Genomic DNA, 19,183 nt, shown 5'->3' with positions numbered 1-19,183 from the left:
GCGGAGATACCACACGCTGTCATTGACACTGATGTCCAAGCGGCACTCGTCAAACTCATGCGGCTGCAGAGACACACACAACACTGCATTAGTCTCATATTAATTTCTGTAAACGAGGATATTTGCATGATGGAGGGATCCGAGAGTTTGCTAATCAAGACTAGACACTAAAAAAAGAGAAGTAACCCACAGAAGAGCTGGGAAATGGGAGATATTCATCACTGGAAATTGATTTTAAATAGTCTAAACAACATCCAAGTCTGGTGAGTTTGTGTGTGTACATTGTATTCCTTACATTGTGGGGACCAAATGTCCTCAAGTATACTAATATCAGTAAATGTTGACCATGTGGTCACATTTGTTTTGGTCTCCATGAGGAAAACGCAGGAAGTCCCCATAAAGATAGCTGTACAAGTGTGTGTGTGTGTGTGTGTGTGTATGTGTGTTATTACTGCCAGATGTTGATGTGTGCAGACCTCACGCTGCTCTATGAAATCCAGATGAGGAGTCAAGCACTGCTCTCCTTTAGTCTGATATACTGCACTCAGTCTGACCCTTCACTTCTCATCATATTTGTTGATATATTCAGTCATTTATATTTAGAATTACATATTTATATTTGTAAAATGTCATTTAGTAACTTTTATCTAGTTATTATTATTAATTTTGGGCAGGACTGTGGCTCGGTGGTTAGTACTGCTGTCTTATAGCAAGAAGGTCGCTGGTTCAAGTCCCGGCTGGGCCAGTTGGCATTTCTGTGTGGAGTTTGCATGTTCTCCCTGTGTTGTCGTGTGTTTCCTCTGGGTGTTCCAGTTTCCCCTACAGTCCAAACACATGCACTATAGGGGAACTGATTAATCTAATTTGGCTGTAGTGTATGAGTGAATGTGAGAGTGTATGGGGGTTTCTCAGTGATGAGTTGCAGCTGGAAGGGCATCTGCTGTGTAAAACATATGCTGGAATAGTTGGCGGTTCATTCAGCTGTGGCAACCTCTGATAAATCAGAGATTAAGCCAAAGGAAAATGAATGAATGAATATTATTATTTATTTTTCAATCCTCCATTTATTAACTTATTTTTTCCAAGATATTATCATTAATATTTTAATCATTAATTCATATTTGTTTTAAAACATCCCTGAATCGTTTACATTTCAAGATATTTATTTATTTATTTTTGTAAATTGTGTCATTTAAAAGGATAGTTCATCCCCAAAAACACAAAAGGAGATATTTTGAAAAATGTTGGAAACTGGTAACCACTGACTTCCAAAGAGTTTGTTTTTCTTACTAAGGAAGTTGATGGCTGCAGGTTTTCAGCTTTCTACCACTTGAGGGAGAGTAAATACTGTGTAAATCTTCATTTTTGGGGTGAACTATCTCTTAATCCCTTAATTAAGTATCACTTATTTCATTATTATTCATTCATTCATTTTCTTTTCAGCTTAGTCCCCTTAATAATCAGGGGTCGCCACAGCGGAATGAACCGCCAACTATTCCAGCATATGTTTTATGCAGTTGAAGCACTTCCAGCCACAACTTAACACTGGGAAACACTCATACACTACGGCCATTTTAGTTAATCAATTCCCCAAAAGCATGTGTTTGGACTGTGGGGCAAACCAGAGGACCTGGAGGAAACCCACGCCAACACGGGGAGAACATGCAAACTCCACACAGAAACACCAACTGACCCAGCAGGTCATTTAGATTAGTTTTAGATTTGTTTTAAAACATGCTATTATTTATTATTTAATGAATTAGTACATTATTTACAAAAATAATTATGATTATGAATAATAACATTTAGTCATTCAGTCCTTTAAATTAAGGAACATTTTACTAAATAATGGCATTTGTAACTGATTTAATTGGAGTTGGTTTTCATTTTATTTATTTATCATTTTCATTCATTCATTCATTTTCTTCATAGGGGCAGCAGTCTCAGGAGAAAACCCCAGACTTCCCTCTCTCCAGAGACTTCATCCCTAGGTAGGCGTCCAGGAGGCATCCGAAACAGATGCCTTAGCCACCTCAGCTGACTTCTCTCGATGTGGAGGAGCAGCAGCTCTACTTCGAGCTCCTCCCGGGTGACAGAGCTCCTCACCCTATCTATAAGGGTGCGCCCTGCCACCCTGCGAAGGAAACTCATTTCAGCCGCTTGTATTCCAGATCTTGTCATTTCAGTCATGACCCAAAGCTCATGACTAGGGCCAGACGGAATCTGCGGACATGGTTTGCTATTTCTGCGGAGAATTTTGTTAAATCTGCGTTTTTATGCGGAATTATTTTGGGAGTATCAAAACTAAAACCTCAATATGTGAAATAAAAAATATGATCTTTTTACTTTTATTTAACGTTTAAAACGCAAATCCAATTAGATTCACTTTATTTGGTACACAAAGCAAGTCTCTCATATAATATCTCTAATAAAAGACAGAAAATATTACTGTACAAACTGCATTGTACATAAATCAGATGAACATTTTCATATTAGTCAATAATATTACTGTAAAACTCAATGAATATAGATTTACACACATTTACTCAAGTCAATAAACAGAATTAAGGATGGGCTAAAAATCTGCAGAATTCTGCACGCACAGATTCCGTGTGGGCCTACTCATGACCATAGGCGAGAGTACACTCTCAGAAATAAAGGTACGTGATCTGTCACTGGGGTGGTACCTTTTCGAAAGGTACAAATATGTACCTTAAAGGTCCATAATAATACCTCAAGGGTACATATTAGTACCTAAAAAGTACAAAAGTGTTCCCCCTAAAATTTTTAGGTACTAATATATACGTTTAAGTTACCAATATGGACCCTTCAAGAACAAATGTGTACTTTTTGAAGAGGTACCACCTCAGTGACAGCTCACGTACCTTTATTTCTGAGAGTGTAGGAACGTGGACTGACCAGTAAATCGAGAGCTTCGCCTTTCGGCTTAGCTCCGTCTTTACTACAACAAACCAGGACATCGACCGCATTACTTCTGCCGCTGCACCGATCCGCTTATCAACCTCACGCTCCATCCTTCCCTCACTCATGGAAACCCCAAGATACTTGAACTCCTCCAGCTGGGATAAGGACTCTCCTTCAACCTGGAGATGGCAAACCACCTTATTCTGGTGAAGCACCATGGCCTCGGACTTAGAGTTGCTGAACCACCAAATTAGCCCGATCGTCGGGCACAGAAACTGGCTCTTATAATTTTCACAATGTTTTAAATAATGACTTTAATCAATCAATTTATATATTATCAACATGATTAATTCCTGTGTTTAGTTAATAATATTAATGACTAATTTCATCATTTTTTTCCAGCTTAAAGCTCAGCATGTGAGTCACTTGTCTACCTCAGATAATTGATTCATACCAATAAATCTTGAAATAAATTCATGGCTGATTTGAGAATCAAAAGGAGGATTCATTCATGAAACAACTTTTGGGAAAGTCCCGGTGTATATTTGTTGTTGCATGCAAACTTCAACCACATAAGAAAATGCTGCAAATTAAATTAAACAGCTTATTTACGGTCTATATTTTGCAGGGAATTCTGCCCAACACAAACTTTGCGTGTGGAATAAACAAAAGCTCTACAGAGAGTCTTATTAGACAACATGAACAGAGACTGAGCACTCAGAAAAGCCCACATGATGATATGACAGACGAGATATGAAAGTCTCATTCAAAGCCTGACGCCGATCACAATATGAAGAGAAATGACAGACGAGCTGTGCTTTAATGAGAACAGAGAGAAAAGATCTGTGTTTAAAACAGGAAGAATAATCACTTTCATCTCATCACTGATCACACCACAAAACACAACCTCAACACACACACACACACACACACACACACACACACACACACACACGCACACGCACACGCACTCCAACACGACTCATAACTCATTTTTCTTTTTATAGAAAATAGAAATAGGGTGTGGGTTTTTGTTTATCTATTTATTGGCAACTTGTGACTATTTCATGGCAAGATCAATATACACTCACCGGCCACTTTATTAGGTACACCTGTCCAACAGCTTGTTAACGCAAGTTTCTAATCAGCCAATCACGTGGCCGCAACTCAATGCATTTAGGCATGTAGACATGGTCAAGACGATCTGCTGCAGTTCAAACGGAGCATCAGAATGGGGAAGAAAGGGGACTTAGGTGACCTTGAACGTGGTTGTTGGTGACAGACGGGCTTGTCTGAGTATTTCAGAAACTGCTGATCTACTGGGATTTTCACGCACAACCATCTCTAGGGTTTACAGAGAATGGTCTGAAGAAGAGGAAATATCCAGTGGCAGTTCTGTGGGCACAAATGCCTTGTGCAAATGCATGGTGTGGAGAGACTATTGTGTGGAGAGGCCATACACAATAAATGCACTATATAAAATACACAATACATTACACTGTTGATGCCAGAGGTCTGAGGAGAATGGCCAGACTGGTTCCAGCTTATAGAAAGGCAACAGTAACTCAAATAAGCACGCTTTACAACCAAGGTCTGCAGAAGAGCATCTCTGAACACACAACATGTCCAACCTTGAGGCGGATGGGCTACAGCAGCAGAAGACCACACCGGGTGCCACTCCTGTCAGCTAAGAACAGGAAACTGAGGCTACAATTCACACAGGCTCACCAAAACTGGACAATAGAAGATTGGAGAAACGTTGCCTGGTCTGATGAGTCTCCATTTCTGCTGCCACATTTGGACGGTCGGGTCAGAATTTGGTGTCAACAACATGAAACAATATTTGTATCAGCGGTTCAGGCTGGTGGTGGTGGTGTAATGGTGTGGGGGATATTTTCTTTGCACTCTTTAGGCCCATTAGCACCAATTGAGCGTTGTGTCAACGCCACAGCCTACCTGAGTATTGTTGCTGACCATGTCCATCCCTTTATGACTACAGTATCTCCATCTTCTGATGGCTACTTCCAGCAGGATAACGCACCATGTCATAAAGCAGGAATCATCTCAGACTGGTTTCTTGAACATGACAATGAGTTCACTGTACTCAAATGGCCTCCACAGTCACCAGAGCTCAATCCAATAGAGCAAATTTGGGATGTGGTGGAACAGAAGGTTCTCATCATGGATGAGCAGGCGACAAATCTGCAGCAACTCTGTGATGCTATCATGTCAATATGGAGCAAAATCTCTGAGGAATATTTACAGTACCTTATTGAATCTACGCCACGAAGGATTAAGGCAGTTCTGAAGGCAAAAGGCGGTCCAACCCAATACTAGAAATGTTTACCTAATAAAGTGGTCGGTGAGTACAGATAAAAACATATTCTATAATACTTTAAAAACAGAGGCTTGGTTCTATATTTTGATATATAATATAGTCCTATATTCCTAGCCGAATATATTGAGAGGGCAGTCAAATTTAGGTGAAAACAATCAGAAACACTGGAAGGGAAAGAACTATTAACATGTTGCAATTAAAAATGCAATCAGATCATTTTTGTTTTAAATAAATTGCTAAAATTGCATATGTTTTATGCAAGCGGCAACCTCCCGCTCTCCCTCGGGCCAATAAGGAAGTAACTGAAACTGCAATTCATCAAAGTTCCGCTAGTCCTGGCTCCATAATAGAGCAAGTTGCAATTGAGCCCACTGTTAAAATGGCCAACTTTACAGCAGAAAAAAAGGTGTTTACAGCCTGGTACAAAGAACGATTTTGGTTCATATAGCTATTATTACCCTCCATGACAACTGTGAGGGGGTGAATTTTTTTTATAACTCATCCATTTCCTTTTTTTTAGGTTATATTAAGTTTGCATAATTAAGGGCGTGGCCACTTGAGTGACAGCTAGGTCTCGCTGGTCGCCGTCACTTCACCTCAGCTGAATCCGGCAGATTAGCCACTGATCTCTGCATATTTATCGTATTTTTCTTTTGTTTTATGTGGCTTTACACAGTCAGCTGCCTTTTGGACTTATTTCTTACAATTATCAGATGATCTGGGATGCTGTGTGCACTTAATTGTGCTCACAAACCATTCACGTGGCCTCGTTTCCCATGTGAGTAAAGTTATATACTTGTATACCATCTCTATAAATGTATTTGTTTTATTTAAGATCATTTATCATTAATATTTTTCTTTAGACCCGTAAAGCACTCCAGAATCTGACAGATTGATTAGCTGTAGGCTCTAGAACAGTCATCTGAAGCGTTATCATACAGTGTTATGCTGGAGTTCATCAATAGTCTTGCATTTACTAACACACACACACACACACACACACACACACACACACACACACACACACACACACACACACACACACACACATCTAAAGTGTTTGGAAGTAATTTGCGTTTTCCTCCTGTAGAAAAAAACGTCATAAGAACAATGTTTAGTGGCTCACTGTATTACTACAGTGTTTTTAAAAGTCTAATCACTTTATTGATATAGTGTACAGCCAAGCACATGTGATCAGAACACAAACGAGTCGCAGGTAATAGAGTATCAAGCGTTTCTCCCAAAGTAAAGTCTGTCTGCCAGGTCTAAGCAAAGTGCCAGCAGGTGTCTGTAGCTCCGCCCACTCTCCACCTCTTTGCCCTTGTTTGGTATCCCGCCGTGGGTGTGATGACCCGCGAACAAAATGGCGACGGTTGGCCGCGCCTACTTGTAGCTTCTTTTGCGCTCTTCAGAAACCTATGGGTGACGTCACGGATGCTCCGTCCATATATTTTACAGTCTATGATTTTATGACATTTTTTGGAGGATTTTTGATCAATAAATTTAATTTGCATTTAAGTTTAAAGTTATATTCAAGTTTATAGCATTAAAAAAAAAAATTACTAATCAGAATGTAAGAAAAAAAAAGTCTAGCCAAATTTAGGGGGAAAAAACAAAACTTCTAACAGGATGTTTCATGATCTCAATAATATATGACATACTTTTTTTGTTTTTAAACTGCAAGTATTAAAATGGAATACAGAAACATAAAATATTTATTGTGGGAAAAACAAAACAACAAGACATATTTCTTTGCTCCCAAACTCAATGACCTCATATTCCCATTCCTTTTTGAGACTACTCATAACGCAGTAACATTAAGCTTCCTTATAAGATGCACAGAGAAAGCAATCCCAGAATGCCCTGCGATGAGTTGAGTCTGAGATGTTGTCATCTGTTGTGCATTTACAATGACAGTGTTTTGAAAAACTGCTGTTATGATGTTGAACATGTCACTTGAAGATTTAGGAGTGCTTATATTTATGCATGAAGCCAGAAGCGACAGACTCGGGAACGTTTGAGTTGAGCCTGCATGGGAAAAAAAGCAGCGTGGAGGATTCTGGGAATGGAAAATCGAGACATGGTGGGCAACGCAGGGGACCTGAGAGGGCCACCGCGGGTACTGAGAAAACACACTGAAATACACACAAGGGTCGTCATGATGTACACAAACATCACAACACTGACACACAGATGTTAAACACACATCAGTCAATTTGTCTGTTTCCATCTCAAGGAGCAATGCATTGTGGGTAAACAAGCTTTGGTAGAGCTAAAAAGCCAAACATTTAAAGGCAGCAAATTTATTTTTAGAGTGTGCATCATGCTTTTTAGCTCTACCAAAGCTTGTGTTTACCCACAATGCATTGCTATTCTCAAATATAATGTACACTGTAAAAAATGTTTTGCTGCCTTCATTTTTTTTCCGAATCAAAGTTGTCAAGTCATCTCAACTCACATCAGTCAAACTCATTCATTCATTCATTTTCCTTTGGCTTAGTCCCTTTATTTATCAGGGGTCATCACAGTGGAATGAACCGCCAACTCATCCAGCATGTTTTACGCAGAAGATGCCTTTCCAGCTGCAACCCAGTACTGGGAAACACCCATACACACTCGTACACTACAGCCAATTTAATCAATTCCCCTACAGTACATGTGTTTGGACTGCGGGGGAAACAGGAGCACCCGGTGGAAACACACGCCAACACGGGGAGAACATGCAAACTCCACACATAAACGCCAACTGACCCAGTCGGGACTCGAACCAGCGACCTTCTTGTTGTGAGGCCACAGTGCTAACCACTGAACCACTGTGTCGCCATCAAACAAACTGACTAAGCATTTAAGCTTTGTATAGCTAAAAATATTGCGTTGAGACCTGATTAACTGATTAAAATGAGTTAGAGTAACATAAAAACATTTGTTATGATTTCGGTTATATTGTTTAGTGTAGTCGACCATCTGGTAACCCTTCACAATGTACTGCATTAACACAAACTAACAATGAAAAACACTCCAGAGCATTTATTAAGGCAATTTTACTAATTAATTTGTAATCTGTAATGAGCTTGAGCTACACTCAGAAAAAGATTTTTGCTGCTTGTTCAAACAACTTATTTAAAATGAGCTGAAGCAACCGTTTTTGGCACAATTACTTGTATTTGTTGTTAATAAACGAAGTTATTTCTCAAATGATATTTTAGACCTACACACAATCATCATACTTTTTGTTTCACAGTCTAGGATGGGATGGTAGGGTTGGATATCGTTTGGGGTTATTTCGATACCGGTGCTAAATCGATACTTTTAAAACGGTACCGCTGCCAAAAGCGATACTTTTGAGCCACAAAAAAAATTGTATCATTATAAATGAACAATATAATTATAATATTTATAATATTATATTTATAATAAGTTTAAAAGTATACATCAATATATATTTTATATATTTGAATTGCATTAATATATTTCATTTGATTATTTGTTTGTTAGCATGAATGCAAGATTTGTATTATTCTATTAACATTACATTCGCTTACTACTAACCTGTGGAAAGGCTGTCATCAAAATCAGGGAACACCTTTTTTCTGGGTTTGGGGCTTGTGACTACTTTTACATGGACATCAGTGATCTAATGATCTGCCTTAATCTGAATAAGACAATAATATGATTCAGGTGTTTACATGAGATACTTTTTGAATGTTTCCTTTCATAATCCCGTTTGACATGTTATAGCACATAGATCCATTAAAGTCACTGTGTAACCAGCCTATCCACGTTTCCTCCAGAGTTTCATTTAATTTTAATTTTTAGACTTTAACTGCAGTTCGGCAGTTTCACTTTCATTCACGAACATTTCATTCATGTCCCCGTGACAAACTGAGGTATTGAATGAGAATATGAAGTAAGGAATGGTGTAAGAGTGTTGTTTTAATTGAAATTTGATACCGCACGTCGAATGGAAATAAAAACCGATGCATATCGTGAGGCGGCTGTCTGTGGTCCTTTAACGTAATCAAAAATAAATAAATAAATAAAAATAAATAAATCATTGTTTACATGGTAGACTCCTAATCTGAGTATTGTCTTAATGACATTAAAATCACAGTATTTGTGTCCATGTAAACCTACTCACTGAAAGTGCCAGATGATGTTGCAAGCGGTCAAAGATAGTCCATTCCTCACCTTTAAGTCAATGGTCTCAAACTCAATTCCTGGAGGGCCGCAGCTCTGCATAGTTTAGCTCCAACAATCCCCATCTCACACTTGCTTAATAGTCTCTAGTAGTCTTGAACAACTTGATTAGTTGGATCAGCCGTGTTTGATTTGGGTTGGAGCAAAACTGAAGAGCTGCGGCCCTCGAGAAATTCAGTTTGAGAACTATGCTTCAAGTTGAGTCCATGAGCCTTCAAATTTCATAAGATTGACGTGTTTCCCCCCTTACATGCAACTTTTGTAAAGCATCTGCTGCATGTTGGTGTGTCAGAATCCTTGCTTGTAAAATATAGCCATACTTTAGAATGCTTAGTTTAAGCAAATTAGATAACTGTGATCATATTCATATGCTGATTCAGTCCGGTACATACCAGTTACAAAGGTGCCGGTGCCATAATGGCACAAGGTTTCAATACCCAACCTTAGTCAACGGTCTACATTTCAGAAATTAATCTTTCACAAACACATGACCTATTAAAGGAGACCTATAATGCCTCTTTTTTAAAAGATGTAAAATAAGTCTCTGATGTGCCTAGAGTGTGTGTGTGTGTGTGTGTGTGTGTGTGTGTGTGTGTGTGTGTGTGTGTGTGTGTGTGATGTTTCAGCTCAAAATATCACACAAATAATATTTTAGAACTCTCTGAAATGGACCCTGTTAAGCTTTGATCCTAATTGTGCCATTTTGTGACTGTCGCTTTAAATTCAAATGAGACTGTGCTCTTTTCCAAAAGAGGGTGGAGCTACAAATGCCTGTGCAGTCTATGGAGACTCCAGTGTTCATTTGTGCTTCATCTAAAACTCCACATTGATAATCCTCTTAGTCTTAGCTGACATTATCTTCAGCAGCTCAAAACTCTGAGGGCTAATGGACGGCTGCTTCTCACTCAGGGCTGTTTATGCTAATGAGGAAGAGATTGTTACTAATGGGCGGGACTTTCCGTCTCTGATCACACATATAAGGGGAGAATGTCAATCAAAGATTTCATAAAGTGTTATTATATACAATAGAATTAATTCATTTTCACCATTAGAAGCTGGTTATATTCACACAACTGTGTTTAAACTAGGGGTGGGCGGTGTGACATTGCGCCACGACATGGATTTTCTAATACCGTCAATACCGTAATAAATCAATAATGCGCCTTGAACGGCTGCATTTACATCAATAATAGCTAATTCTAAATAATAAGGCATTCAATTTTCTTCAAACGTTCAGTTGTGGTCTGAATACATGTCCTTACACTACAGGGCTCGAAATTGCAACCATTTTGGTCGCATGAGCACCGAAATTTAATCCATGCGCCCTCATAATATATTTGGGAGCATTTGTGTGTCTGAATATAATGGTTGTAGTGCAATCTGATTTGATTTTCTCTAAAAACTTGCTGAATCGCTCTACCCTGCTGCTGTATTGGTTCATATTAGCTGTCAGTCACTCAACGCTTCCCGCTGCCAGATAACAGGGAGCTTTTGTTACTGCAGGAAATGCAAATGGCTGAAGAGTGAAAAGTGCACAGGTTTGCAAACCTCACCTAAAGTTATAATAATAATAATAATGGCGCAGATGACAGCGATCATGACATGAGGTAAATGTTGATCCGCCAGCTGAGATCAATCGAGTGTTTTCGGAGAAGGTGCCTGAATCTTGATGCGTTGCATTCACCGCGTGTTCAGCGCAAATGTCCGCTAAATATAAAATCTAACACTGTAGACATCATCGCCAAAGAAACTCACCTTTACTAAGTTTACACTGAAACTACGGCTCATAACAAAGAGCGGTATTGCGCTGGTGGTCATCGTGAGAATCCTGCTCTGTCTGCTCATAAATTGGTGCGGCTGACTCGCCTGCTTTATTCCACCAACACAGAGAAATGAAGATCAGCTCATAACGAGACTGAGCATTTACAATGACCCAAACCAAAACTTTTAAAGAGTGATAGAAGCGAGACTTTCTTTTGTCCGTTCTTCCTTGAGATGTATATTATTTTGCTATTGAAAGTAATACCATGATATTATACCGTCACCGTTCAAAAGATGAAAAATACTGTGATATTAATTTTAGGTCATATCGGCCACCCCTAGTTTAAACCCCTTATAAAAGTGATTTTTGCATAAAAGGTCCCCTTTAATGTCACTCTTTTAACACAGATATAAACATGACTAATTATTTATGGTACATAGAGAGCAAATACAGAGCTCTTGGTTTCTCAGTGCATTACTGGAAATCTTCAGTCGCACACGTGAGCTGAACTTCAAACACTCAGGGAGGAGAACGCATTCATTCTGTCTCCAAAGATCATTCCCAGCATGCCCCAACACACACACACAAATACACAGGCCTACGTGTGCAAAGTCACAACCACACAAGGAGCGAGACAGTGAAATTTACAGCAGCGCGTCAACAACTAAATGAAATATCAACAATATACAGCAGCCCAGTAATAGGACGATAATCAACATGTCATGTGCAGCGGCAACATAAGAATGATGCATGATGTACTGCGTCTAGAGTAAAACACAATGCACAAATATACACAGCTGCACACACACACACAAAATTATTAGAGAAACTCCTTTGAAACCATTTTATTTTTCATACATTTCACAAGTGATATTTAACAGAAGTAAATGTTCACAGTATTTCCTACTATATTGGTCAAAAGAAGTCTTATTTCTCTTGCTTTGTTATGATAAAAAACAGATATTAAAAAAGTAAAACTACCAAGATCAATACCATTAGCCCCCCTAAAAAATTACTTGTTTCGATTGCCTACTACAGAACAAGCTACTGTTGTCTAATGACTTGCCTAATTAACCTAATTAGCCTAATTAAGTGCCTAAATGTCACTTTAAGCTGAATATTAGTATCTTGAAAAATAACACCGTGCTTCCCACACATACACTTTACTTGGGTGGGCCGCCCAGGTATATTAATGGCCGCACAAGTATATCTAGTGACACATTTTCTTTACTATTATTATCATTATTTACTATTATTATCATCGTCATTATTTTTGCATCCGCTCAATATAACCAAACATCCACAATCGATTAAGTACTTTAAATTTTCTCTCTTTTTTATCCACTTCGCACTGCTGGTTCTGTGTGCTCAAGTACTGTGAAAACTCCCACAGACAGACTCACATGCTCTGCAGAGGCCTAAAGAAATGCAGCTTTTTGCGTCCGACAGTGGTTTCTAAGGCCCAAACCCAATTCAATTTTTTTTACCCCTTCCCCTTCCCCTTGGCCTTTGAAACAGAGTGTGAAGAGAAGGGTTTCAAAATGTACCCCTAAGAATTGGGACAGCACTACAGCATCTGCACACGTCATCATATGTCAACGTGATCTCTTGCTTCATATGAGATCAGACGATGGCGACTGCTGTAGTTATTTCAGTTGTGTTATTTTTTAGAATTTATCTTCAGGAAATCACTAAAGGCATATATTATGTTATCATAATGATCTAATGTGGCAATAAGATCATAACTGTACTGTGTATTTACACAGTGGCCATATTCATCAATGTAAACACACCAAAACAACATTAACATTATAGCAGACACTGTAAACAGCTCATTCCCAGCAGCTAGACTTTTCTGACAGGGTATTCGAGCGTCATCGAGAGTCAGAATGTTGTGGGACTGCTCTACAGGAGTTATTATTATGAATTATAGATAGCCAAATTTAGCGTTTTTTTATTTTAGCTGGGTTTTTTTTTTAAATCATGACGGTAAAACAGGAACATGGTTATGTATTAAAACGTGCTTGTTTGTTGTAAAAGTTCGTAATGACAAAAAAAAAAAAAAAAAGACTAATTTGTGCATCTCCTTACTTACAGGTGCAGCTATGCTGCCGTTGCAGCTGGTGCATTCTGGGAAATTTTGTTAACAAATGGGTTGCGAATCTATACCTGGGCAGTTCACGGGTCTGTCAGTTAGCAAAGAAACTTTCCAAAGATGTCTGTTTCTTACTCCATGGTTTCCGCTACATTCATTCTTCCATGGCGGGGCGCCACGCCAAGATTCATCCCGCCACGGCTACATTCAGCTTCTCATTCAAAACATTTAATTTTTTTAATAGCGGGTGATAATCACACCAAAACGTATTAAAGGGTAAGTGAATTATAACAGCGTGAACTTTTCTGTAACCGTAGTGCTGTGCGTCGTTTGTTTAACCCTTTAAGGTTACGTGCTGACTGACTTTATTTACTTTTTCTGTCATTTATTCCTCATTTGGGCGACGCAGTGGCGCAGTAGGTAGTGCTGTCGCCTCACAGCAACAATGTCGTTGGTTCGAGCCTCGGCTGGGTTAGTTGGTGTTTCTGTGTGGACTTTGCATGTTCCTGCGTGGGTTTACCCCGGGTGCTCCGGTTCCCCCCACAGTCCAAGACATGCGGTACAGGTAAATTGGGTAGGCTAAATTGTCCGTAGTGTATGTGTGTGTGAATGTGTGTATGGATGTTTCCCAGAGATGGGTTGCAGGTGGAAGGGCATCCGCTGCGTAAAACATGTGCTGGATAAGTTGGCAGTTCATTCCGCTGTGGCGACCCCGGATTAATAAAGGGACTAATCCAAAAGGAAAATGAATGAATGAATTCCTCATTTGCTGTATATTTTATCAATTTAATGTCAATATTTTATACATCATTTTATACTTGCTTTGGCAATACTCTAATGCAACCTGAACTGGAACGACAGATAATGAGAAGCAGATTTGACCTGTCAGTGGGTGCACATGGCTCCTGAGTAGCAGAAACGTAAGAGAAATAGCGCATTTCTTATTTTAATTCAACAGTCATTTTTTATATTAACCCATTGAAAAGAAAAACAGTTTATAACAGTTTCTTAATAAATTAAAATATTGTTAAAAATCACAATGTTTTGTTTGTTGCATAGTTAACTATTTATGTGGTGTGGGTAAAAGGTGTGTTTCAATCCAGTTACCACTGCAAATATATTTCAAACCTGTGGGAAGCACTGTAACTAGTAAAACATTATGCACCATCATCATGGCGAAGACAAAAGTGAGTCATTATTAAAAATATTAGGTTTAGAAATATGCATAAAATCTTCTCTCCATTAAACAGCACTTGGGAAATATAGTTTATTGAATTAATATTTCACGGTAAGTGTGAATAATATTGTCTTTTGTGAACATCTTAATGAAAATTGATCCAAAATAATCATCCAAAAAAATAAATCAGCGGAGAATTTACTACAATCGTGTTTCAAACCCATCTATGGTTCATTTTCCATTATAATCAGCTAACAGCGAATGTGAATAAATCTGGCACTTGACCAAGAACACAGAAATGCAGCAGGCGCTGGAACGCATTTATTTACAGTCAGTAATTTGATGCTAAATTTCAATCATAGCACAACGCAAACAGGAGTAAAAAGCTCTCTGCAGGCTAATGAAATGTGTTTTATAGGCCATCAACAATAGTTTTACAACGTCTTTTCAATTATTCAGTCAGCCAAGAGTTAAAACTTCACAATCTGCTTGACATTCACTCCGTAATGATTTGCCAGTGTTTATCGGGAGTTTTACAATGTAATAAAAACAAGATTTTTTTGGGTTTCAAAAGCCAATTTCACTGATAAAAAAGCAGATAAAATACAATTAAAAACAAAAAAGTATCTGCTACTTAACCCAATGATAAATGTCAAGACGATTTAAGTTTAACCAAGCTGATGCTGGTTGATTTGCTTGATAATCAGGCTCAAAACAATAAAAAACCCACAGAATTACTAATTCTTAAGATTATACTTCTATATATGCTAAAAACAGTAACACTTCTGACACTCATTTAAAGTATCCGGCTAATCACAATGCAATCAACCGACCAATCAGACCACTTGGTGCTTTTTGGAAGGAATGGTTTGGAATAATCTCCAATATTGTCTCTGCAAAAATGTTTGTTTTTGAGCATTAAAAGCCTGCTAACATTTTCTAGCAAAGTGAATAATCAAAATAACCTCTTAAATTGGCATCATATGGCCTATTAATTATTAATTAAAATAATCTACAAGCCAATTAAAATAATATTAATGACCTGTCTTCCAACAAGTGTGTCATGCGTCAAACGATCATGATGATAATGTGCTCAGGTTGTGAAATAAACGCATTGTGCTGAAGTCCACACTTCCTTCAAACAATATTGTATCATCATATCTTTTATTTAATGCCCTGTCAGCTTCATTGACCATCTTCATAGCCAAAACAATTCAGAATAATACAAATATAATAAACAATAAAAACCATTAGCACAGCCAAACAAACAAAACTGTACTAGATTAGACTTTTTAGAAAGTTTACTTAATTCTTTGAGCTATAATCATGAATAAGTCTTCTACAAAGATTAAAACAGAAGAGATATGCATAATATTTTAAATAATATATAAAGTAGGATCTTCACCTTTTGACAAACATTACTTTCAGCAGGAACACTCCATAAACTCCATTAGCCATCAGTAGAATATTATTAACTAGCAGATAATGATAACAGAAGTCAGTAAAGATGGATGTTATCATTCATATAGTCATTGCAGGCTAATTTCTCTAATGAAGACAGTAAAGGGTAATGGGTAAATGCGTTTACTGTAGGGCTGTGCTGGACATGTTTTGTTTTTCTGATACATACTGAGATATGAATATATCATAGATTGATTGATGATTTATTTTGTAAGGCGATGCTAATAATGTTTTCTGGAGAGTCTAACTGTATTCAGGTACAGAAATAGTAGAGTAATCAAACATAAATTAATAACACTACATAGTCTTAGTCATATAATCTTATAATCTTTGTCAAAGCTACACACATTATCATTTCTAAAACACAAATGGTTTGAATCATACAGTCACAGGCCTTAAAAACACAAGCGAATAAAAAAAAACGTTCACTTTATAAAGGTTAAACTTCACAATGACTCCACAGTCCAGTGGTGTAGTCGGGGCTATACGCACATATACTCAGTATGCCTACTTTTTTCCACGAGCTGTTTGGGTATTACGACTTCTGAGGATCAATAATTGCGTATACAATCGGTATACTCACTTGTTTTGCAGATTAGACTTCCCTAATTTACGTGTATTTGCATCCCCTTTAATTGTATACCAAATGTTTTTTTAACTCTCATCTTAATTTGTTTTTCGAAGTCAACTGATTGATGTCTCGCTGAAACGTTCAGGTAAAATTATAATACAGCATGAGTGGGTTGGGTGGGTAATAGTACACCACCTTTTTTTTTAGGACTACACCACTGCCACACTCCACACTGTAACAACATGTTAATTAACAGTTTCCGTATTTAGTATTTTCTGTTTTTTTGCATTATGGGATGTTGATCTCTGCTGACTTGTGATGTTGAAAATTCAACTCTGCAGTTTAACAAACTAACTTTTATTTTAGTTAATGTACGGACAGTTTATTACAAGGATTTTGGAGTGTAATATACAACACCAACCCAGACAATATAACACTTTAAACTATTAAAAATGCTCATAAAAGTCACTTTTTCAAACTTTTCAAAAGTTAAAAGTTAAAAGAAAGGTGAAGATCCCATATTGCTGATCAAAAGCATAAATAAATGGGGGGGAGGGGGGGTAAAATAAAAACATGAATCAGAAAATATGGAAAACTGTTCATTTACAGATATTTCTTTTGACCTGATCAACTATAATCCCAACTTAAGGCAGTTGTTGCTAGATCGGATACGGTTGAAGCCAGAAGTTACCGAGCATTATTTATATTTTCTATTAAATTTCCCATTTATTGTATTCTACCACCGGGCCGCAAACCGGTACCGGTCCACACAAGAAATCATTATTATTTCTGTTTTATTTATTATCTGAGTCTGAACGATCTTTTCTTTTGAAAAATCTTTTCTTTTGAAAAATGGCCGTATTACGGTTACGTCTCGGTCACTTGAGCACACAAATTTAACCCACAAGCAGCAAAATGAGTAAAAAAACAGACGTCTTTGGAAAGTTTCTTTGCTAAGGGGAAAGGGCCCAGTGAAGGACCCACAAACTGCAAAGGAATGGATCCGCAACTCAATTATCAACAAATCAGATGAATCCACCATGGCTGTGAAACAAGATCAACTCATGGAGATCCCAAATGCCGGCGGTCTTTTAGGAGCTGATTGCATATCGCATCTTTTCCAGACTTTGCGCAAGTTCGTTATTTCCAGTGGAGGTGTGTAGCTTGGGCACGCAAACGGCATGACACGCTTGCGCCTACCAGACACCCCCAGTTGAATGAATTCTGGGAGCGCACCGCAAGTCACATGGCAAGAACTAACCGATCAGCTTAAGCTTCTTTGACATATACATATTTCGGGAGATTAATTATCTCAGACGAACACAGAACATCCAAACACTGCAGTGCTTTGTCATTTTCTCCATAAATAAAACTTGTATCAGAGTGACAGCAATGTTTTGTATGAACCACCGCTCCCCACTGAAATGACATAATTTGAAGTACCAGGGCCTTTAGCATTGCAGATTCTGAGATGTGACTAAAACGTTTGTAATGGTGAGCGGTTGCGAACTGCCGAAATGAGTTGAAAATGAACTTAATTTTGGCTGGATTTTGTTTAAAATTACGTAATTTCAGATTTTGTTTGCAGTATACCAGAGCCTTTAGCATTGCAGATTCTGCGATGTGACTATAGTAGACACACACATTGCGATATCCATGCTGAAACAATATATTGTGCAGGCCTACACTGTAAAAACATCTATAAACTAGCAGTTTTCCATATTTTATGATTCATGTTTTTATTTTTCCTCATTTATTTATGAGGCCTTGATCATTCTTCTTTTTTCTTTCTACCCTAAAAAGACTTTTATGAACACTTGTCTGGGTTGATGTTGTATATTACGCTTCAAACACCTTAATAAACTGCCAGCACATTTTCTGTTATTTTACACACTTATTTCTCTAGATATTATTTCTTATACACACTAAAATGTCAATAAAAGTCACTTTGTTAAACTGTAGAGTTTAATTTTCAACATCGAAAGCCGTCAGAGCAGAGATAAAGTTCCCAAAATGCAATTCCCAACCATAAATAAACAGAAAACACCAGCTTAATTATCAGATATTTCTTAAAGTGTGGTAAACAGAGATTTTCAGTGTAATCAAAAACACAGGAAGGTGGGACTTCAGCTTGAATCCAAGAGGAAAAGACAAAGGAAACACAGGCTACGCTGACCTACAGCTCTGGACACAGGATGCAGAGGATGAGAGAGAGTGTCATTCGACTAGCTAACCTATTATTATTATTATTGACAGGTTAAAAGTATCTTAAATCCACAGTGTCCTGGTTAGTGCACATCTCAGAGGAAGGAAGAAGACGACAGGAGAGATGAGCTCCGGGACCTTTAGATTTGACCCCAGGGTCGCCAAAACAGGAATTCGACAGCAGGAGGTCATGAGGGAGCGAACTTCCTGTTTCAGACAACAGGACAGTCCAACACCTCTCATGTTTTATCTTCCCTTCTATTTCAGATCCACACCACCTCTTTTTTCCACCCCTGTAAAAACACCCATTCTCCATTCTGTGATCAGCTCCTCGGTTTTCTTAACAGGCCGTTTTTGGGTTCACTGATTGCTTGAGCTATAATGGAGACCGTTTGACACCTTCACACTCAGATTCACTCAAATACATTTGAACAAAAGCCCTGTGAAAGCCT

At 38.1% G+C, this 19,183-nt stretch overlaps 1 protein-coding gene across 2 annotated transcripts in view; it reads right to left on the bottom strand.

Annotated features, from left to right (window-relative positions):
* LOC130214203 (ceramide transfer protein) overlaps positions 1-19,183 on the bottom strand; it is a 99,385-nt gene that overhangs the window by 54,011 nt on the left and 26,191 nt on the right. For both annotated transcript variants that reach the window (XM_056445754.1, XM_056445755.1), the window contains exon 3: positions 1-63. This exon is cut by the window's left edge and continues 54 nt beyond it. In XM_056445754.1, coding sequence (XP_056301729.1) covers positions 1-63 — 63 coding nt within the window. The remainder of the gene's footprint in view (positions 64-19,183) is intronic.

The sequence above is a fragment of the Danio aesculapii genome, chromosome 21, assembly GCF_903798145.1.
Source record: "Danio aesculapii chromosome 21, fDanAes4.1, whole genome shotgun sequence".
NCBI lineage: Eukaryota > Metazoa > Chordata > Actinopteri > Cypriniformes > Danionidae > Danio > Danio aesculapii.
This window is presented reverse-complemented; position numbering and strand designations above follow the sequence as displayed.